The 24,073-nt window shown below is 37.2% G+C and overlaps 1 protein-coding gene across 1 annotated transcript in view; it reads right to left on the bottom strand.

Moving 5' to 3' along the window:
• The window catches only part of SMC5 (structural maintenance of chromosomes 5), a 454,493-nt gene that overhangs the window by 25,506 nt on the left and 404,914 nt on the right, over positions 1–24,073 (bottom strand). Inside the window, exon 16 of the mRNA XM_070098521.1 lies at positions 13,539–13,830. Coding sequence (XP_069954622.1) covers positions 13,539–13,830 — 292 coding nt within the window. The remainder of the gene's footprint in view (positions 1–13,538; positions 13,831–24,073) is intronic.

Genomic DNA, 24,073 nt, shown 5'->3' with positions numbered 1-24,073 from the left:
GTGAAAATTAATGAAGAGTGAAAGTGAATGAAGAGGAGGGAAAGTGAATGAAGAAGAGTGAAAGTGAATGAAGAAGAGTTAAAGTGAATGAAGAAAGGTGGGCTAAGTAACAATAAAATGCTGTTTGTTGCATCTATGGATTTTGAGAAGACGTATGATGAGGTGGATAGTGAAGCCATGTGGCAGATGTTGACAATATTTGGAATGGACTAAGAAATAGGTAACAAAAAGCAGTGAAATTTTTTATGCAGTAGGTAAGACTCACGTTAGGATATGTAGGAGAGAGTGAGATTATTTTTCCAGTAAAAATAAGCCTTAGACAGGGATGTGTTATGTCACCATGGCTGTTTAACATATTTATTGACGGAGTTGTTAAATAAGTAGATGTCTGAGTGTTGGGGAGAAATGTAGGATTAAGGAATCTAATACAAAGTGAGTATTGTTAAAAGTTGCTTTCTGCCAATGACACAGTGCCTCTGAGAGATTCTGAATAGAAGTTGCAAAGGTTGGTAGACAAATTTGGGAGGGTGTGTAAAAGAAGGAAATTAAGAGTTAACAGCCAGCCAGTGTGAATACGACATGGCATTAGTGAATCCCTGGAATTTGCCACACTGTTTGCTCTACCTGGCGCTCAACTGAACTGGTGCTCCCACTAGGTACTAAGTGGTCCCAGATTTTTTTTTACTACTACACACACATTGAGTGTTAAGACCCATTACCTATAATCTTATCTTAATGATAGACACCAGTATGTATACGCAAATGGAGTCAACTCCACTATCCAGCCTGTAGCTGTCTGAGTGCCCCAGACCCACTCCTCTTTCTCATCTACATCAATGACCTTCCCAATGCATCTCAACTCTTTAAACCAATTCTATATGCAGACGACACTACTTATGTCTACCAAACCCAGCTATACTTAGAGACACTGTTAACAACACACTGCTACAAATATATACTTCAATGATGACCAACAAACTCACTATCAACATAGATAAAACATACTTCATGCTGTTTGGAAACAGAGCCTTAAATATCGATAACTGGTTCTTCTATTACAAGACAGGCTAAGAGTAAATTTCTAGGTCTTCTCAAATTTCTCTTAAATTTCATTCCCACATCCAGCATATATCGAAGAAAATTTCCATGTCAGTAGGCATCCTTTCCAAGATACGATATTATGTACCCCAAATTACACTCCTTACCCTATACCGCTCTTTAATATATCCCTACCTGACCTATGGTATTTGTGCAGGGATACAACTGTTGGGAGGGTTCTGTGGAGATATGATGGTTGGAGATGAACACACTTGTTGGGTTGTATACACTTATATTAGCAGAGTTGTGAGGGGAGCCCAGCCTAGCCTGTCGTAGCCTGTAGGTTTATCCATGAACTGAGAAAGGGACAGGGTGACTCCTGCCCACAAGCAGCACTGTGTGACATCACATGTTAGCTGCTAAGTCAACCATAGCTAACCACCTTAAACAAAAAGCTGCTGTGCAATGATTACCAGCTCCTGTGCCAGACAGCACACCCCACCACTTTTCAAAAGCCTGAACCTACTAAATATATGAGACATACACTCATATTATTGTAACTACTATATATACAGAACATTAAACTCCAATATAAACCCTCTAGAGGCCTTAAACTTCTCCTTGATAGCTACAACAGAATGCACAGTCACAATACAAGGCATAAGGCACTCTTCGACATCCCTCATGTCAGTCCCACACTATGCAAAAATGCAATGCACTTTATATAAAGGGCCTGAAGATCTGGAATTCACTACCTGAACCAGTAAAGGATCCCCTGACTACATACAAATTTAGGGCTATGCTTAAAAATCATCTCATCTCTCGATACTAACCAAAACAACAACTAATCAGTTTGAAGCACTTCTCCCAAATATTATACAGTGGACCCTCACCCAACGAACGCATCGCATAACGTTAAATCCGCCTAGCGATACATTTTAACGCAAAAATTTTGCCTCGGCTAGCACTAAAAAACTCGCTCAAAGCGATTTGTTCGAGACGCGTCCACGTGCGGCCTGAGCCTGCCTCACTTGTTCCGTGGGTGCCAGTGCTTACAAGCCAGCCACTGTGGTCGCATCCAAGCATACAATCAGAACATTTCATATTATCACAGCGTTTTTAGTGATTGCACCTGCAAAATAAGCCACCATGGGCCCCAAGAAAGCTTCTAGTGCCAACCCTACAGCAAAAGGGTGAGAATTACTATGGATATGAAGAAAGAGATCATTGCTAAGTATGAAAGTGGGTGCGTGTCTCCGAGCTGGCCAGGTTGTACGCAAAACCCCAATCAACCATCGCTACTATTGTGGGAAGAAAACGGCAATCAAGGAAGCTGTTCTTGCCAAAGGTGCAACTTTGTTTTTGAAACAGAGATCGCAAGTGATAGAAGATGTTGAGAGACTGTTATTGGTGTGGATAAATGAAAAACAGATAGCAGGAGATAGCATCTCTCAAGCGATCATATGTGAAAAGGCTAGGAAGTTGCATGACGATTTAATTAGAAAAATGCCTGCAACTAGTGGTGATGTGAGTGAATTTAAGGCCAGCAAAGGTTGGTTTGAGAGATTTAAGAATCGTAGTGGCATACATGGTGAGGCTGCCAGTTCGGACCAAAAAGCAGCTGAAAAATATGTGAAGGAATTCAAGGAGTACATAGACAGTGAAGAATTGAAACCTGAACAAGTGTTTGTGATGAAACAGGCCTGCTTTGGAAGAAAATGCCAAGCAGGACCTACATTACTCAGAAGGGAAAGGCACTCCCAGGACATAAGCCTATGAAAGACAGGCTTACTCTGTTGATGTGTGCTAATGCTAGTGGTGATTGCAAAGTGAAGCCTTTATTGGTGTATCACTCTGAAACTCCCAGTGTTCAGGAAAAACAATGTCCTCAAGGCTAATTTGTGTGTGATGTGGAGGGCAAATAGTAAGGCATAGGTCACTAGAGACCTTTTCTATGACTGGTTACACCATGCATTTGCCCCCACTGTGAAAAATTACCTCCTGGAAAATAAATTGGACCTTACGTGCCTCCTGGTATTAGACAATGCTCCTGGTCATCCTTCAGATGTGGCAGAGTGACTTTCTGGGGACATGAGCTTCATTAAGGTCAAGTTTTTGCCTCCTAATACCACTCCTCTCCTGCAGCCCATGGACCAGCAGGTCACTGCAAACTTCAAAAAACTCTACACAAAAGCTGTTTGAAAGGTGCTTTGTAGTGACCTCAGAAACTCAAATGACACTAAGAGAGTTTTGGAGAGATCACTTTAGCATCCTCAATTGTGTAAACATTATAGGTAAGGCTTATGAGGAAGCGACTAAGAGGACCTTGAACTCTGCTTGGAAGAAACTGTGGCCAGAATGTGCAGACAAAAGGGATTTTGAAGGATTTGAGGCTAACCCTGAGAAGCCTATGCCAGTTTTGGAATCAATTGTGGCATTGGGGAAGTCCTTGGGGTTGGAAGTTAGTGGGGAGGATGTGGAAGAATTGGTGGAGGAGGACAATGAAGAACTAACCACTGATGAGCTGCAAGATCATCTTCAACAGCAAGAGGCCAGACCTGAAACTGCTCTGGAGGAGGGGATAGAGAAACTGAGGAAGTTGCCTACTTCAAAGATTAAGGAAATGTGTGCAAAGTGGCTTGAAGTGCAAACCTTTTTTGATGAAAATCACCCTCACACAGCTATTGCAAGCTGTGCTGGTGACTATTACACTGACAATGTTGTAAACCACTTTAGGAAAGTCATAAAGGAACGGGAGGTACAGGCCTCTATGGACAGATATGTTGTGCGACAGAGGTCCAGTGACTCTCAAGCTGGTCGTAGTGGCATTAAAAGAAGAGAAGTAACCCTGGAAAAGGACTTGCCACCTCAAGTCCTAATGGAAGGGGATGACCCTTCTAAACATTAACCCTTCATCGCACAGATCCGAAAATTTTTACTTAAACATGTGCACCTTTACGCGTGTCATCCTACACGCGCCGCGCATCTGGATTCCCATTCTTTAATTCTAACCAATCACAAGCCTTCCCTGAGTCGCTTCAGCTAAGTGATGAAGGCGTTTGCCGGCTTCCCATTGGTTGAGAGAACAAAATATAAACACGTGTGGCTGGGCGTCGCCCAGAGTGTGTTTTTTCCATCCAGTGTCACTAATATACTCTTGGATTTTACCTTCTACAATGTCGGTAAGTACTGATTGTTGTGTTTAGTGCATACGTGAATAGTTTAGGCATATTTTGACATATACATGAAGTCCGTGTGAAGCATAATGTGAGTGTAGCATGCAGTTGAAAAAAGTGCAACAAAGGAAGTACGAAATTTTTCGTACCTGCCCGAGAAGTGACATAGTACAATTTCAGTAAAATAAATATTTATAAAAAAATTTCTATTGCATATATGAATTCTGTAGTGGTCTGGATCTATACAGAAGGTTTTTATTGTCCTTCCAGATCAATGAGAAATTGTTTTATAGGGAGCCCTCCAGCACCAGGTCAAAATATGTCTGCATTTTGGATGACAGTGACTCAGAACCAGAGGTAGATGACCCGGAATTGCTGGATAGTGGTGATGAATACTTGCCACTGGATGCAGAGGTGTCAAGTTATGATGAGGAGGAAGAAAGGCCAGCCAAAAAGCAGAAATTAGTGAAGAAAAAGAAAGGTATTATGATTGCAAGTATTGCAGCAACTCGAAGAAATTGGTCACATCCTCATTCCAGTGTTCTGTATGCAAAGTAAATCTGTGCATAAAGAGTAATAGAAATTGCTTCAGCAACTACCATACCATCAATTAGCAATATAGAATAATTGGTCTTCCTCATGAATCTCAGGAATATGGGACTTGAAAGTTTTATCCCTTTGCAATATGTCCTTGTTGCTATTTGTTTCATTTTTATATTTTTCTAATACATACAAACTGTTTTGATACAAGTTCCATTTATGTTTTTGATATTGTCTGTTTGTATAATAAATTAAAAAAATAGTTATTGGGTGTTTTATTAATAATTGCAAGTTTGCAACATTCAGATTTTTACTCCCTTTGTCGGGCATATGCGAAAATTTTCGCACTTCGGAGATTAGCAATTGCTTGAAAACTAACCATCAGAAATCCATTTATATAGACTCAGTGACCTTATATTGAGTTACTCTATCCACCATAGGGAGTTCAGTTCGAATTTCTAATTTTATGGCCACTTGCCCGATAAAGGGTTAACACCATCCATACTCTCCCCTCCTCCCATCCTATCAATCATCACCAGATCTTCAATAAAGGTAAGTGTCATGTAATTGTACATGTCTTCTTCAGTTTGTGTGTATTAAAATTAATATTTCATGTGGTAAATTTTTTTTTTTCATACTTTGGGGTGTTAGGAATGGATTAATCTGATTTCCATTATTTCTTATGGGGAAAATTAATTCGGCTAACGATAATTTCGCCTAACGTTGAGCTCTCAGGAACGGATTAATATCGTAAAGCGAGGGTCCACTGTATTATATGACCTCTAATCTATTTAAGCATCTGCCAATCCATGAAATATTACTGTTTGAACCATTAATTGTAATATTGTTTTTATTATGTGCAACTTCAAGATTATTATTCTTGTAAACCTCCACCTTGACTACGTCGCATTAGTTTTTTTTTTTTTTTAACAAGTCGGCTGTCTCCCACCGAGGCAGGGTGACCCAAAAAGAAAGAAAATCCCCAAAAAGAAAATACTTTCATCATCATTCAATACTTTCACCTCACTCACACATAATCACTGTTTTTGCAGAGGTGCCCAGAATACAACAGTTTAGAAGTATATACGTATAAAGATACACAACATATCCCTCCAAACTGCCAATATACCAAACTATATTAGTATTAAGATAAAATAAAGATTTATTAAAAAGTTAAACACTCTTATCTCGTCTATACAGTGGAACCTCTACTTACGAGTTTAATCCCTTCCATGACCTTGCTCGCATCTGGATTTGCTCGTTTGTAGAGTCAGTTTACCTCATTTAAATTAACTGAAATGAAATTAATCCATTCCAGTGGAATTCCAGGCACGACAAAATACTTCAATAATTATCCTAATATTGACTCTACGGCTTATTTATCTATCACAATTTATCTAATATGGCATAATAAACAATATTAATAACATAGAAACATGACATATACACTAGAATGAATAAAATATATGTCGTTACGTATGTGGCTAGTGGTGATGACAGCAGCCATTGCTGTTGTTGGGGCTTATAGGGCCACCTGACTACATGTGTAGAGAACCTAGGATAACCCAAAAAAGTCAGACACTGCTGTTTCATGTTGTCTGCCACTGCTGCTTCATGAAGTCTGCCACTGCTGCTTCATGTTGTCTGCCACTGCTGCTTCATGTTGTCTGTCACTGCTGCTTCATGTTGTCTGCCACTGCTGCTTCATGATGTCTGTCACTGCTGCTTCATGTTGTCTACCACTGCTGCTTCATGTTGTCTGCCACTGCTGCTTCATGTTGTCTGCCACTGCTGCTTCATGTTGTCTGTCACTGCTGCTTCATGTTGTCTGCCACTGCTGCTTCATGTTGTCTGCCACTGCTGCTTCATGTTGTCTGCCACTGCTGCTTCATGTTGTCTGTCACTGCTGCTTCATGTTGTCTGCCACTGCTGCTTCATGTTGTCTGCCACTGCTGCTTCATGTTGTCTGCCACTGCTGCTTCATGTTGTCTGCCACTGCTGCTTCATGTTGTCTGTCACTGCTGCTTCATGTTGTCTGTCACTGCTGCTTCATGTTGTCTGTCACTGCTGCTTCATGTTGTCTGTCACTGCTGCTTCATGTTGTCTACCACTGCTGCTTCATGTTGTCTGCCACTGCTGCTTCATGTTGTCTGTCACTGCTGCTTCATGTTGTCTGTCACTGCTGCTTCATGAAGTCTGTCACTGCTGCTTCATGTTGTCTGCCACTGCTGCTTCATGTTGTCTGCCACTGCTGCTTCATGTTGTCTGTCACTGCTGCTTCATGTTGTCTACCACTGCTGCTTCATGTTGTCTGCCACTGCTGCTTCATGTTGTCTGTCACTGCTGCTTCATGTTGTCTGTCACTGCTGCTTCATGAAGTCTGTCACTGCTGCTTCATGTTGTCTGCCACTGCTGCTTCATGTTGTCTGCCACTGCTGCTTCATGTTGTCTGCCACTGCTGCTTCATGTTGTCTGTCACTGCTGCTTCATGTTGTCTGTCACTGCTGCTTCATGATGTCTGTCACTGCTGCTTCATGTTGTCTACCACTGCTGCTTCATGTTGTCTGCCACTGCTGCTTCATGTTGTCTGCCACTGCTGCTTCATGTTGTCTGTCACTGCTGCTTCATGTTGTCTGCCACTGCTGCTTCATGAAGTCTGCCACTGCTGCTTCATGAAGTCTGTCACTGCTGCTTCATGTTGTCTGCCACTGCTGCTTCATGTTGTCTGTCACTGCTGCTTCATGAAGTCTGCCACTGCTGCTTCATTTTGTCTGTCACTGCTGCTTCATGTTGTCTGTCACTGCTGCTTCATGTTGTCTGCCACTGCTGCTTCATGTTGTCTGTCACTGCTGCTTCATGAAGTCTGCCACTGCTGCTTCATGTTGTCTGCCACTGCTGCTTCATGAAGTCTGTCACTGCTGCTTCATGTTGTCTGCCACTGCTGCTTCATGTTGTCTACCACTGCTGCTTCATGTTGTCTGCCACTGCTGCTTCATGTTGTCTGCCACTGCTGCTTCATGTTGTCTGTCACTGCTGCTTCATGTTGTCTGTCACTGCTGCTTCATGATGTCTGTCACTGCTGCTTCATGTTGTCTGTCACTGCTGCTTCATGTTGTCTGTCACTGCTGCTTCATGATGTCTGTCACTGCTGCTTCATGTTGTCTGTCACTGCTGCTTCATGTTGTCTGTCACTGCTGCTTCATGTTGTCTGCCACTGCTGCTTCATGAAGTCTGTCACTACTGCTTCATGTTGTCTGTCACTGCTGCTTCATGTTGTCTGCCACTGCTGCTTCATGAAGTCTGCCACTGCTGCTTCATGTTGTCTGTCACTGCTGCTTCATGAAGTCTGCCACTGCTGCTTCATGAAGTCTGCCACTGCTGCTTCATGTTGTCTGTCACTGCTGCTTCATGATGTCTGTCACTGCTGCTTCATGTTGTCTGTCACTACTGCTTCATGTTGTCTGTCACTGCTGCTTCATGTTGTCTGCCACTGCTGCTTCATGAAGTCTGCCACTGCTGCTTCATGTTGTCTGTCACTGCTGCTTCATGATGTCTGCCACTGCTGCTTCATGTTGTCTGTCACTGCTGCTTCATGTTGTCTGCCACTGCTGCTTCATGAAGTCTGCCACTGCTGCTTCATGAAGTCTGCCACTGCTGCTTCATGAAGTCTGCCACTGCTGCTTCATGAAGTCTGCCACTGCTGCTTCATGAAGTCTGCCACTGCTGCTTCATGAAGTCTGCCACTGCTGCTTCATGAAGTCTGCCACTGCTGCTTCATGTTGTATGTCACTGCTGCTTCATGTTGTCTGTCACTGCTGCTTCATGATGTCTGCCACTGCTGCTTCATGATGTCTGCCACTGCTGCTTCATGAAGTCTGCCACTGCTGCTTCATGAAGTCTGCCACTGCTGCTTCATGAAGTCTGCCACTGCTGCTTCATGTTGTCTGCCACTGCTGCTTCATGTTGTCTGCCACTGCTGCTTCATGTTGTCTGTCACTGCTGCTTCATGTTGTCTGCCACTGCTGCTTCATGTTGTCTGCCACTGCTGCTTCATGTTGTCTGTCACTGCTGCTTCATGTTGTCTGTCACTGCTGCTTCATGTTGTCTGCCACTGCTGCTTCATGAAGTCTGCCACTGCTGCTTCATGTTGTCTGTCACTGCTGCTTCATGTTGTCTGTCACTGCTGCTTCATGTTGTCTGCCACTGCTGCTTCATGAAGTCTGCCACTGCTGCTTCATGTTGTCTGCCACTGCTGCTTCATGAAGTCTGCCACTGCTGCTTCATGTTGTCTGTCACTGCTGCTTCATGTTGTCTGTCACTGCTGCTTCATGTTGTCTGTCACTGCTGCTTCATGTTGTCTGTCACTGCTGCTTCATGATGTCTGTCACTGCTGCTTCATGAAGTCTGTCACTGCTGCTTCATGTTGTCTGCCACTGCTGCTTCATGAAGTCTGTCACTGCTGCTTCATGTTGTCTGCCACTGCTGCTTCATGAAGTCTGCCACTGCTGCTTCATGTTGTCTGTCACTGCTGCTTCATGAAGTCTGTCACTGCTGCTTCATGAAGTCTGCCACTGCTGCTTCATGTTGTCTGTCACTGCTGCTTCATGTTGTCTGTCACTGCTGCTTCATGTTGTCTGTCACTGCTGCTTCATGTTGTCTGTCACTGCTGCTTCATGATGTCTGCCACTGCTGCTTCATGTTGTCTGCCACTGCTGCTTCATGTTGTCTACCACTGCTGCTTCATGTTGTCTGTCACTGCTGCTTCATGTTGTCTGCCACTGCTGCTTCATGTTGTCTGTCACTGCTGCTTCATGTTGTCTGCCACTGCTGCTTCATGTTGTCTGTCACTGCTGCTTCATGTTGTCTGCCACTGCTGCTTCATGTTGTCTGCCACTGCTGCTTCATGATGTCTGCCACTGCTGCTTCATGTTGTCTGTCACTGCTGCTTCATGTTGTCTGTCACTACTGCTTCATGTTGTCTGTCACTGCTGCTTCATGATGTCTGTCACTGCTGCTTCATGATGTCTGTCACTGCTGCTTCATGTTGTCTGCCACTGCTGCTTCATGTTGTCTGCCACTGCTGCTTCATGATGTCTGTCACTGCTGCTTCATGTCTGTCACTGCTGCTTCATGTTGTCTGTCACTGCTGCTTCATGTTGTCTGCCACTGCTGCTTCATGTTGTCTGCCACTGCTGCTTCATGTTGTCTGCCACTGCTGCTTCATGTTGTCTGCCACTGCTGCTTCATGATGTCTGTCACTGCTGCTTCATGTTGTCTGCCACTGCTGCTTCATGATGTCTGTCACTGCTGCTTCATGTTGTCTGCCACTGCTGCTTCATGTTGTCTGCCACTGCTGCTTCATGTTGTCTGCCACTGCTGCTTCATGTTGTCTGTCACTGATGCTTCATGTTGTCTGCCACTGCTGCTTCATGTTGTCTGCCACTGCTGCTTCATGTTGTCTGCCACTGCTGCTTCATGATGTCTGTCACTGCTGCTTCATGATGTCTGTCACTGCTGCTTCATGATGTCTGTCACTGCTGCTTCATGATGTCTGTCACTGCTGCTTCATGATGTCTGTCACTGCTGCTTCATGTTGTCTGCCACTGCTGCTTCATGTTGTCTGCCACTGCTGCTTCATGATGTCTGTCACTGCTGCTTCATGATGTCTGTCACTGCTGCTTCATGATGTCTGCCACTGCTGCTTCATGTTGTCTGCCACTGCTGCTTCATGTTGTCTGCCACTGCTGCTTCATGATGTCTGTCACTGCTGCTTCATGATGTCTGTCACTGCTGCTTCATGATGTCTGTCACTGCTGCTTCATGATGTCTGTCACTGCTGCTTCATGATGTCTGTCACTGCTGCTTCATGTTGTCTGCCACTGCTGCTTCATGTTGTCTGCCACTGCTGCTTCATGATGTCTGTCACTGCTGCTTCATGATGTCTGTCACTGCTGCTTCATGTTGTCTGCCACTGCTGCTTCATGTTGTCTGCCACTGCTGCTTCATGATGTCTGTCACTGCTGCTTCATGTTGTCTGTCACTGCTGCTTCATGTTGTCTGTCACTGCTGCTTCATGATGTCTGCCACTGCTGCTTCATGTTGTCTGTCACTGCTGCTTCATGATGTCTGTCACTGCTGCTTCATGTTGTCTGTCACTGCTGCTTCATGATGTCTGTCACTGCTGCTTCATGTTGTCTGTCACTGCTGCTTCATGATGTCTGTCACTGCTGCTTCATGTTGTCTGTCACTGCTGCTTCATGTTGTCTGTCACTACTGCTTCATGTTGTCTGTCACTGCTGCTTCATGATGTCTGTCATTGCTGCTTCATGTTGTCTGCCACTGCTGCTTCATGTTGTCTGCCACTGCTGCTTCATGTTGTCTGCCACTGCTGCTTCATGAAGTCTGTCACTACTGCTTCATGTTGTCTGCCACTGCTGCTTCATGTTGTCTGTCACTGCTGCTTCATGTTGTCTGTCACTACTGCTTCATGTTGTCTGCCACTGCTGCTTCATGTTGTCTGCCACTGCTGCTTCATGTTGTCTGCCACTGCTGCTTCATGTTGTCTGCCACTGCTGCTTCATGAAGTCTGTCACTACTGCTTCATGTTGTCTGCCACTGCTGCTTCATGTTGTCTGCCACTGCTGCTTCATGTTGTCTGCCACTGCTGCTTCATGTTGTCTGCCACTGCTGCTTCATGAAGTCTGTCACTACTGCTTCATGTTGTCTGTCACTGCTGCTTCATGTTGTCTGTCACTACTGCTTCATGTTGTCTGCCACTGCTGCTTCATGTTGTCTGCCACTGCTGCTTCATGTTGTCTGCCACTGCTGCTTCATGTTGTCTGCCACTGCTGCTTCATGAAGTCTGCCACTGCTGCTTCATGTTGTCTGTCACTGCTGCTTCATGTTGTCTGTCACTGCTGCTTCATGTTGTCTGCCACTGCTGCTTCATGAAGTCTGCCACTGCTGCTTCATGTTGTCTGTCACTGCTGCTTCATGTTGTCTGCCACTGCTGCTTCATGTTGTCTGCCACTGCTGCTTCATGATGTCTGCCACTGCTGCTTCATGTTGTCTACCACTGCTGCTTCATGTTGTCTGTCACTGCTGCTTCATGATGTCTGCCACTGCTGCTTCATGTTGTCTACCACTGCTGCTTCATGTTGTCTGTCACTGCTGCTTCATGATGTCTGCCACTGCTGCTTCATGATGTCTGCCACTGCTGCTTCATGTTGTCTGTCACTGCTGCTTCATGTTGTCTGCCACTGCTGCTTCATGTTGTCTGCCACTGCTGCTTCATGATGTCTGCCACTGCTGCTTCATGTTGTCTACCACTGCTGCTTCATGTTGTCTGTCACTGCTGCTTCATGATGTCTGTCACTGCTGCTTCATGTTGTCTGTCACTGCTGCTTCATGATGCCTGTCACTGCTGCTTCATGTTGTCTGTCACTGCTGCTTCATGTTGTCTGCCACTGCTGCTTCATGTTGTCTGTCACTGCTGCTTCATGTTGTCTGCCACTGCTGCTTCATGTTGTCTGTCACTGCTGCTTCATGATGTCTGTCACTGCTGCTTCATGTTGTCTGTCACTGCTGCTTCATGTTGTCTGTCACTGCTGCTTCATGTTCTCGGCCACTGCTGCCTCATGATGTCTGCCACTGCTGCTTCATGATGTCTGCCACTGTTGCTTCATATCTGCCACTGCTGCTCCATGCTGTCTGCCACTGCTACTTCATGATGTCTGCTCCCACTTTTGCTAGCGTGTTGAAGAGCTTTCCAGTATGTGAAGGTTGAGGGGAAGTGCCAATCGGACAGGTATTGGACGGTGATGTCATTTATTTACTCTTGAACATCGCCAAAGAATCAAACATTTCTGCTACTTCAAGCTCAATTTCGAGGTACTTTTCGTCATGAAACAAATCAAAATGACATCTATTTCTGTATCTTCCATTCTATCAAATGAGACGAAAAAATGAGAATACAACCACAAAAACCATACGAAAATATACCTCTAAGAGGAGGCTAATGGCTGAGAAGTGAACTCTGTCATTTATGGTCCGATTTCTTTCATTTTTGGTGTACGTTAAGAAGCACCTTTCCATCATACATTGCCCAAGTTTCAATATGACAGTCCAACAAACAACTGAGATGCAATTCCCTAGATCAAGAGCAAGAGCCCCTCACCAATGTCAAGGAACCTCCCTTGAGGCCCGCTCGCATCTGACAATTTCACTCGCGTCTGAAAGCAAAAAATCGACCAAACGACTGCTTGTATCTGAAAAAACTTGCACGTGGATGCATTTTAAAGCAGAGGTTCCACTGTACGTAAGTAGTTATTATGTACTAGGATTAGTCTGCCTGAAATGCCCCAGCATGAAAGTGGTTTCTTTGTACTAAACAAATCAAAATTGTAATTACACATTGTAACCTTTGCGAAGAAATAAAATCTTTATTCTTTTATTCATTTTAAACTAACCAGGCATCTCAGGCCAATTGTGCCAAATCTGAAGGCTAGAAATATAAGATGTTGATCTACATTTGGAGCGCTAGCAGTGAAAACGTAGATCTATGTTTGGACAGTTAAAGGGTTAAAAGTGAAAAAAGTGAATAGCATTATGGAGATTTTCGCTTTACAGCAGTAGCCTGGAACCTAACCTGCCATATGAGCAGAGCCCTCCTGTATAAAATGTTATGTACCTGTCTTATTTTGCACTGCAAGGAGCACAGTTGAAGCCTTACTAAATAAGCTTTGTAATGTCTGGAAAAACCTGTAAATAAAGTTAATACTGTACCTGGTTAATCTCGTCAACACAACGAAAAGGAACAGTTGTTAAGCTTTGTAGTGCAAGGAGATAGAGTGCTGTAGAAACAGCACGTTCGCCACCAGATTGGTGATGAGCCGTCAGTTCTCGAAGACGGTCGTTATCGCGAAACCGCACCTTAATTACGATTCCGTATTTACTGAAATCATCCACATCTTCTGCTTTGTCAAGGATCACTTCTCCTGCGCACCCAAGACGTGCCATGAACCGTGAGAAGATGGTGCTGAGGTTCTCTGTCAACTCGGTGATGCGAGGCAGCCATCTGTAAGACAACACATGAGTTGTACATTAATCAAGTGTATCATAAACTGTTCTAGTGTATCATAAACTATGTTCTAGTGTATCATAAACTATGTTCTAGTGTATCATAAACTATGTTCTAATGTATCATAAACTATGTTCTAGTGTATCATAAACTATGTTCTAGTGTATCATTAACTATGTTCTAGTGTATCATAAACTATGTTCTAGTGTATCATAAAGTGTTCTAGTGTATCATAAACTATGTTCTAGTGTATCATAAACTATGTTCTAGTGTATCATAAACTGTTCTAGTGTATCATAAACTATGTTCTAGTGTATCATAAACTAGTGTTCTAGTGTGTATCATAAACTATGTTCTAGTGTATCATAAACTATGTTCTAGTGTATCATAAACTATGTTCTAGTGTATCATAAACTATGTTCTAGTGTATCATAAACTATGTTCTAGTGTATCATAAACTATGTTCTAGTGTATCATAAAAGTGTATCATAAATGTTCTAGTGTATCATAAACTGTTCTAGTGTATCATAAATGTTCTATGTATCATCTAGTGTATCATAAACTATGTTCTAGTGTATCATAAACTATGTTCTAGTGTATCATAAACTATGTTCTAGTGTATCATAAACTATGTTCTAGTGTATCATAAACTATGTTCTAGTGTATCATAAACTATGTTCTAGTGTATCATAAACTATGTTCTAGTGTATCATAAACTATGTTCTAGTGTATCATAAACTATGTTCTAGTGTATCATAAACTATGTTCTAGTGTATCATAAACTATGTTCTAGTGTATCATAAACTATGTTCTAGTGTATCATAAACTATGTTCTAGTGTATCATAAACTATGTTCTAGTGTATCATAAACTATGTTCTAGTGTATCATAAACTATGTTCTAGTGTATCATAAACTATGTTCTAGTGTATCATAAACTATGTTCTAGTGTATCATAAACTATGTTCTAGTGTATCATAAACTATGTTCTAGTGTATCATAAACTATGTTCTAGTGTATCATAAACTATGTTCTAGTGTATCATAAACTATGTTCTAGTGTATCATAAACTATGTTCTAGTGTATCATAAACTATGTTCTAGTGTATCATAAACTATGTTATAGTGTTCTAGTGTATCATAAACTATGTTCTAGTGTATCATACTGTTCTAGTGTATCATATGTTCTAGTGTATCATAAACTATGTTCTAGTGTATCATAAATGTTCTAGTGTATCATAAATGTTCTATGTTCTAGTGTATCATAAACTATGTTCTAGTGTATCATAAATATGTTCTAGTGTATCATAAATGTTCTAGTGTATCATAAACTAGTGTTCTAGTGTATCATAAACTATGTTCTAGTGTATCATAAACTATGTTCTAGTGTATCATAAACTATGTTCTAGTGTATCATAAACTATGTTCTAGTGTATCATAAACTATGTTCTAGTGTATCATAAACTATGTTCTAGTGTATCATAAACTATGTTCTAGTGTATCATAAACTATGTTCTAGTGTATCATAAACTATGTTCTAGTGTATCATAAACTGTTCTAGTGTATCATAAACTATGTTCTAGTGTATCATAAACTATGTTCTAGTGTATCATAAACTATGTTCTAGTGTATCATAAACTATGTTCCAGTGTATCATAACTGTTCTAGTGTATCATAAACTATGTTCTAGTGTATCATAAACTATGTTCTAGTGTATCATAAACTATGTTCTAATGTATCATAAACTATGTTCTAGTGTATCATAAACTATGTTCTAGTGTATCATAAAATGTTCTAGTGTATCATAAACTATGTTCTAGTGTATCATAAACTATGTTCTAGTGTATCATAAACTATGTTCTAGTGTATCATAAACTATGTTCTAGTGTATCATAAACTATGTTCTAGTGTATCATAAACTATGTTCTAGTGTATCATAAACTATGTTCTAGTGTATCATAAACTATGTTCTAGTGTATCATAAACTATGTTCTAGTGTATCATAAACTATGTTCTAGTGTATCATAAACTATGTTCTAGTGTATCATAAACTATGTTCTAGTGTATCATAAACTATGTTCTAGTGTATCATAAACTAGTGTTCTAGTGTATCATAAACTATGTTCTAGTGTATCATAAATGTTCTAGTGTATCATAAACTATGTTCTAGTGTATCATAAACTATGTTCTAATGTATCATAAACTGTTCTAGTGTATCATAAACTAGTGTATCATAAACTATGTTCTAGTGTATCATAAACTATGTTCTACTGTATCATAAACTATGTTCTAGTGTGTCATAAACTATGTTCTACTGTATCATAAACTATGTTCTAGTGTGTCATAAACTATGTTCTACTGTATCATAAACTATGTTCTAGTGTATCATAAACTATGTTCTAGTGTATCATAAACTATGTTCTACTGTATCATAAACTATGTTCTAGTGTTATGTTCTAGTGTATCATAAACTATGTTCTAGTGTATCATAAACTATGTTCTAGTGTATCATAAACTATGTTCTAGTGTATCATAAACTATGTTCTAGTGTATCATAAACTGTTCTAGTGTATCATAAACTATGTTCTAGTGTATCATAAACTATGTTCTAGTGTATCATAAACTATGTTCTAGTGTATCATAAACTATGTTCTAGTGTATCATAAACTATGTTCTAGTGTATCATAAACTATGTTCTAGTGTATCATAAACTGTTCTAGTGTATCATAAACTATGTTCTAGTGTATCATAAACTATGTTCTAGTGTATCATAAACTATGTTCTAGTGTATCATAAACTATGTTCTAGTGTATCATAAACTATGTTCTAGTGTATCATAAACTATGTTCTAGTGTATCATAAACTATGTTCTAGTGTATCATAATCATAAATGTTCTAGTGTATCATACATAAACTGTTCTAACTATGTTCTAGTGTATCACTAAGTGTATCATAAATGTTCTAGTGTATCATAAACTATGTTCTGTTCTAGTGTATCATAAACTATGTTCTAGTGTATCATAAACTATGTTCTAGTGTATCATAAACTATGTTCTAGTGTATCATAAACTATGTTCTAGTGTATCATAAACTATGTTCTAGTGTATCATAAACTATGTTCTAGTGTATCATAAACTATGTTCTAGTGTATCATAAACTATGTTCTAGTGTATCATAAACTATGTTCTAGTGTATCATAAACTATGTTCTAGTGTATCATAAACTATGTTCTAGTGTATCATAAACTGTTCTAGTGTATCATAAACTATGTTCTAGTGTATCATAAACTATGTTCTAGTGTATCATAAACTATGTTCTAGTGTATCATAAACTATGTTCTAGTGTATCATAAACTGTTCTAGTGTATCATCATGTTCTAGTGTATCATAAACTATGTTCTAGTGTATCATAAACTATGTTCTAGTGTATCATAAACTATGTTCTAGTGTATCATAAACTATGTTCTAGTGTATCATAAACTGTTCTAGTGTATCATAAACTATGTTCTAGTGTATCATAAACTATGTTCTAGTGTATCATAAACTGTTCTAGTGTATCATAAACTATGTTCTAGTGTATCATAAACTATGTTCTAGTGTATCATAAACTATGTTCTAGTGTATCATAAACTATGTTCTAGTGTATCATAAACTATGTTCTAGTGTATCATAAACTATGTTCTAGTGTATCATAAACTATGTTCTAGTGTATCATAAACTATGTTCTAGTGTATCATAAACTATGTTCTAGTGTATCATAAACTATGTTCTAGTGTATCATAAACTATGTTCTAGTGTATCATAAACTATGTTCTAGTGTATCATAAACTATGTTCTAGTGTATCATAAACTATGTTCTAGTGTATCATAAACTATGTTCTAGTGTATCATAAACTATGTTCTAGTGTATCATAAACTATGTTCTAGTGTATCATAAACTATGTTCTAGTGTATCATAAACTATGTTCTAGTGTATCATAAACTATGTTCTGTTCTAGTGTATCATAAACTATGTTCTAGTGTATCATCATAAACTATGTTCTAGTGTATCATAAACTATGTTCTAGTGTATCATAAACTATGTTCTAGTGTATCATAAACTATGTTCTAGTGTATCATAAACTATGTTCTAGTGTATCATAAACTATGTTCTAGTGTATCATAAACTATGTTCTAGTGTATCATAAACTGTTCTAGTGTATCATAAACTATGTTCTAGTGTATCATAAACTGTTCTAGTGTATCATAAACTGTTCTAGTGTATCATAAACTATGTTCTAGTGTATCATAAACTATGTTCTAGTGTATCATAAACTATGTTCTAGTGTATCATAAACTATGTTCTAGTGTATCATAAACTATGTTCTAGTGTATCATAAACTATGTTCTAGTGTATCATAAACTATGTTCTAGTGTATCATAAACTGTTCTAGTGTATCATAAACTATGTTCTAGTGTATCATAAACTGTTCTAGTGTGTTCTAGTGTATCATAAACTATGTTCTAGTGTATCATAAACTACTGTTCTAGTGTATCATAAATCATAAATGTTCTAGTGTATCATAAACTATGTTCTAGTGTATCATAAACTATGTTCTAGTGTATCATAAACTATGTTCTAGTGTATCATAAACTATGTTCTAGTGTATCATAAACTATGTTCTAGTGTATCATAAACTATGTTCTAGTGTATCATAAACTATGTTCTAGTGTATCATAAACTATGTTCCAGTGTATCATAAACTATGTTCTGTTCTAGTGTTCTATGTTCTAGTGTATCATAAACTATGTTCTAGTGTATCATAAACTATGTTCTAGTGTATCATAAACTATGTTCTAGTGTATCATAAACTATGTTCTAGTGTATCATAAACTATGTTCTAGTGTATCATAAAAACTATGTTCTAGTGTATCATAAACTATGTTCTAGTGTATCATAAACTATGTTCTAGTGTATCATAAACTATGTTCTAGTGTATCATAAACTATGTTCTAGTGTATCATAAACTATGTTCTAGTGTATCATAAACTATGTTCTAGTGTATCATAAACTATGTTCTAGTGTATCATAAACTATGTTCTAGTGTATCATAAACTATGTTCTAGTGTATCATAAACTATGTTCTAGTGTATCATAAACTATGTTCTAGTGTATCATAAATCTAAATGTTCTAGTGTATCATAAACTATGTTCTAGTGTATCACTACTGTTCTAGTGTATCATAAATGTTCTAGTGTATCATAAACTATGTTCTAGTGTATCATAAACTATGTTCTAGTGTATCATAAACTATGTTCTAGTGTATCATAAACTATGTTCTAGTGTATCATAAACTGTTCTAGTGTATCATAAACTATGTTCTAGAGTATCATAAACTATGTTCTAGTGTATCATGTTCTAAGTGTATGTTCTAGTGTATCATAAATATGTTCTAGTGTATCATAAACTATGTTCTAGTGTATCATAAACTATGTTCTAGTGTATCATACTGTTCTAGTGTATCATATGTTCTAGTGTATCTAGTGTATCATAAACTAGTGTATTCTAGTGTATCATAAACTATGTTCTAGTGTATCATAAACTATGTTCTAGTGTATTATAAACTATGTTCTAGTGTATCATAAACTATGTTCTAGTGTATCATAAATTATGTTTTAGTGTATCATAAAGTGTTCTAGTGTATCATAAAATGTTCTAGTGTATCTTAAACTATGTTCTAGTGTATCATAAACTATGTTCTAGTGTATCATAAACTATGTTCTAGTGTATCATAAACTATGTTCTAGTGTATCATAAACTATGTTCTAGTGTATCATAAACTGTTCTAGTGTATCATAAACTATGTTCTAGTGTATCATAAACTATGTTCTAGTGTATCATAAACTATGTTCTAGTGTATCATAAACTATGTTCTAGTGTTCTAGTGTATGTTCTATTGTATCATAAACTATGTTCCAGTGTATCATAAACTATGTTCTAGTGTATCATAAATGTTCTAGTGTATCATAAACTATGTTCTAGTGTATCATAAACTGTTCTAGTGTATCATAAGTGTATCATAAATGTTCTAGTGTATCATAAATGTTCTATGTTAAACTATGTTAGTGTATCATAAACTATGTTCTAGTGTATCATAAACTATGTTCTAGTGTATCATCATATGTTCTAGTGTATCATAAACTGTTCTAGTGTATCATAAATGTTCTAGTGTATCTAGTGTATCATAAACTGTTCTAGTGTATCATAAACTGTTCTAGTGTATCATAAACTATGTTCTAGTGTATCATAAACTATGTTCTAGTGTATCATAAACTATGTTCTAGTGTATCATAAACTATGTTCTAGTGTATCATAAACTGTTCTAGTGTATCATAAACTGTTCTAGTGTATCATAAACTATGTTCTAGTGTATCATAAACTATGTTCTAGTGTATCATAAACTATGTTCTAGTGTATCATAAACTATGTTCTAGTGTATCATAAACTGTTCTAGTGTATCATAAACTATGTTCTAGTGTATCATAAACTATGTTCTAGTGTATCATAAACTATGTTCTAGTGTATCATAAACTGTTCTAGTGTATCATAAACTGTTCTAGTGTATCATAAATTATGTTTTAGTGTATCATAAAGTGTTCTAGTGTATCATAAAATGTTCTAGTGTATCTTAAACTATGTTCTAGTGTATCATAAACTATGTTCTAGTGTATCATAAACTATGTTCTAGTGTATCATAAACTATGTTCTAGTGTATCATAAACTATGTTCTAGTGTATCATAAACTATGTTCTAGTGTATCATAAACTATGTTCTAGTGCATCATAAACTGTTCTAGTGTATCATAAACTATGTTCTAGTGTATCATAAACTATGTTCTAATGTATCATAAACTATGTTCTAGTGTATCATAAACTATGTTCTAGTGTATCATAAACTATGTTCTAGTGTATCATAAACTATGTTCTAGTGTATCATAAACTGTTCTAGTGTATCATAAACTATGTTCTAGTGTATCATAAACTATGTTCTAATGTATCATAAACTATGTTCTAGTGTATCATAAACTATGTTCTAGTGTATCATAAACTATGTTATAGTGTATCATAAACTATGTTATAGTGTATCATAAACTATGTTATAGTGTATCATAAACTATGTTATAGTGTATCATAAACTGTTCTAGTGTATCATAAACTATGTTCTAGTGTATCATAAACTATGTTCTAGTGTATCATAAACTATGTTCTAGTGTATCATAAACTATGTTCTAGTGTATCATAAACTATGTTCTACTGTATCATAAACTATGTTCTAGTGTATCATCATGTTCTAGTGTGTCATAAACTATGTTCTACTGTATCATAAACTATGTTCTAGTGTGTCATAAACTATGTTCTAGTGTATCATAAACTATGTTCTAGTGTATCATAAACTATGTTCTAGTGTATCATAAACTATGTTCTAGTGTATCATAAACTATGTTCTAGTGTATCATAAACTATGTTCTAGTGTATCATAAACTATGTTCTAGTGTATCATAAACTCTGTTCTAGTGTATCATAAACTATGTTCTAGTGTATCATAAACTATGTTCTAGTGTATCATAAACTATGTTCTAGTGTATCATAAACTATGTTCTAGTGTATCTATGTTCTAGTGTATCATAAATCATATGTTCTAGTGTATCATAAACTAGTGTATCTAGTGAATCATAAACTATGTTCTAGTGTATCATAAACTATGTTCTAATGTATCATAAACTATGTTCTAGTGTATCATAAACTATGTTCTAGTGTATCATAAATGTTCTAGTGTATCATAAATAAACTATGTTCTAGTGTATATGTTCTAGTGTATCATAAACTATGTTCTAGTGTATCATAAACATAAATGTTCTAGTGTATCATAAACTATGTTCTAGTGTATCATAAACTATGTTCTAGTGTATCATAAACTATGTTCTAGTGTATCATAAACTGTTCTAGTGTATCATAAACTGTTCTAGTGTATCATAAACTATGTTCTAGTGTATCATAAACTGTTCTAGTGTATCATAAACTATGTTCTAGTGTATCATAAACTATGTTCTAGTGTATCATAAACTATGTTCTAGTGTATCATAAACTATGTTCTAGTGTATCATAAACTATGTTCTAGTGTATCATAAACTATGTTCTAGTGTATCATAAACTATGTTCTAGTGTATCATAAACTATGTTCTAGTGTATCATAAACTATGTTCTAGTGTATCATAAACTGTTCTAGTGTATCATAAACAATGTTCTAGTGTATCATAAACTGTTCTAGTGTATCATAAACTATGTTCTAGTGTATCATAAACTGTTCTAGTGTATCATAAACTATGTTCTAGTGTATCATAACTATGTTCTAGTGTATCATAAACTATGTTCTAGTGTATCATAACTATGTTCTAGTGTATCATAAACTATGTTCTAGTGTATCATAAACTATGTTCTAGTGTTCTAGTGTATCATAAACTATGTTCTAGTGTATCATAAACTATGTTCTAGTGTATCATAAACTGTTCTAGTGTATCATAAACTATGTTCTAGTGTATCATAAACAATGTTCTAGTGTATCATAAACTGTTCTAGTGTATCATAAACTGTTCTAGTGTATCATAAACTATGTTCAAGTGTATTATAAACTACGTACTAGTGTATCATAAACTATGTTCTAGTGTATCATAAACTATGTTCGAGTGTATCATAAACTATGTTCTAGTGTATCATAAACTATGTTCTAGTGTATCATATGTTCTAACTATGTTCTAGTGTATCATAAACTATGTTCTAGTGTATCATAAACTATGATCTAGTGTATCATAAACTATGTTCTAGTGTATCATAAATGTTCTAGTGTATCATATGTTCTAGTGTATCATAAACTATGTTCTAGTGTATCATAAACTATGTTCTAGTGTATCATAAACTATGATCTAGTGTATCATAAACTATGTTCTAGTGTATCATAAACTATGTTCTAGTGTATCATAAACTATGTTCTAGTGTATCATAAACAATGTTCTAGTGTATCATAAACTATGTTCTAGTGTATCATAAACTATGTTCTAGTGTATCATAAACTATGTTCTAGTGTATCATAAACTATGTTCTAGTGTTCTAGTGTATCATAAACTATGTTCTAGTGTATCATAAACTATGTTCTAGTGTATCATAAACTATGTTCTAGTGTATCATAAACTAGTGTATCATATGTTCTAGTGTATCATAAGTGTATCTATGTTCTAGTGTATCATAAACTATGTTCTAGTGTATCATAAACTATGTTCTAGTGTATCATAAACTATGTTCTAGTGTATCATAAACTATGTTCTAGTGTATCATAAACTATGTTCTAGTGTATCATAAACTATGTTCTAGTGTATCATAAACTATGTTCTAGTGTATCATAAACTATGTTCTAGTGTATCATAAACTATGTTCTAGTGTATCATAAACTATGTTCTAGTGTATCATAAACTATGTTCTAGTGTATCATAAACTATGTTCTAGTGTATCATAAACTGTTCTAGTGTATCTAGTGTTCTAGTGTATCATAAACTATGTTCTAGTGTATCATAAACTATGTTCTAGTGTATCTATGTTCTAGTGTATCATAAACTGTTCTAGTGTATCATAAACTATGTTCTAGTGTATCATAAACTATGTTCTAGTGTATCATAAACTATGTTCTAGTGTATCATAAACTATGTTCTAGTGTATCATAAACTATGTTCTAGTGTATCATAAACTATGTTCTAGTGTATCATAAACTATGTTCTAGTGTATCATAAACTATGTTCTAGTGTATCATAAACTATGTTCTAGTGTATCATAAACTATGTTCTAGTGTATAAACTATGTTCTAGTGTATCATAAACTATGTTCTAGTGTATCATAAATGTTCTAGTGTATCATAAACTAGTGTTCTAGTGTATATCATAAGTGTATCATAATATATGTTCTAGTGTATCATAAACTATGTTCTAGTGTATCATAAACTATGTTCTAGTGTATCATAAACTATGTTCTAGTGTATCATAAACTGTTCTAGTGTATCATAAACTATGTTCTAGTGTATCATAAACTATGTTCTAGTGTATCATAAACTATGTTCTAGTGTATCATAAACTGTTCTAGTGTATCATAAACTATGTTCTAGTGTATCATAAACTATGTTCTAGTGTATCATAAGTGTATCATAAACTGTTCTAGTGTAT

This window comes from Cherax quadricarinatus, chromosome 62 (assembly GCF_038502225.1).
Source record: "Cherax quadricarinatus isolate ZL_2023a chromosome 62, ASM3850222v1, whole genome shotgun sequence".
NCBI lineage: Eukaryota > Metazoa > Arthropoda > Malacostraca > Decapoda > Parastacidae > Cherax > Cherax quadricarinatus.
The sequence above is the reverse complement of the archived record's forward strand: the minus strand, read 5'-3'. Positions and strand labels throughout refer to the sequence as shown.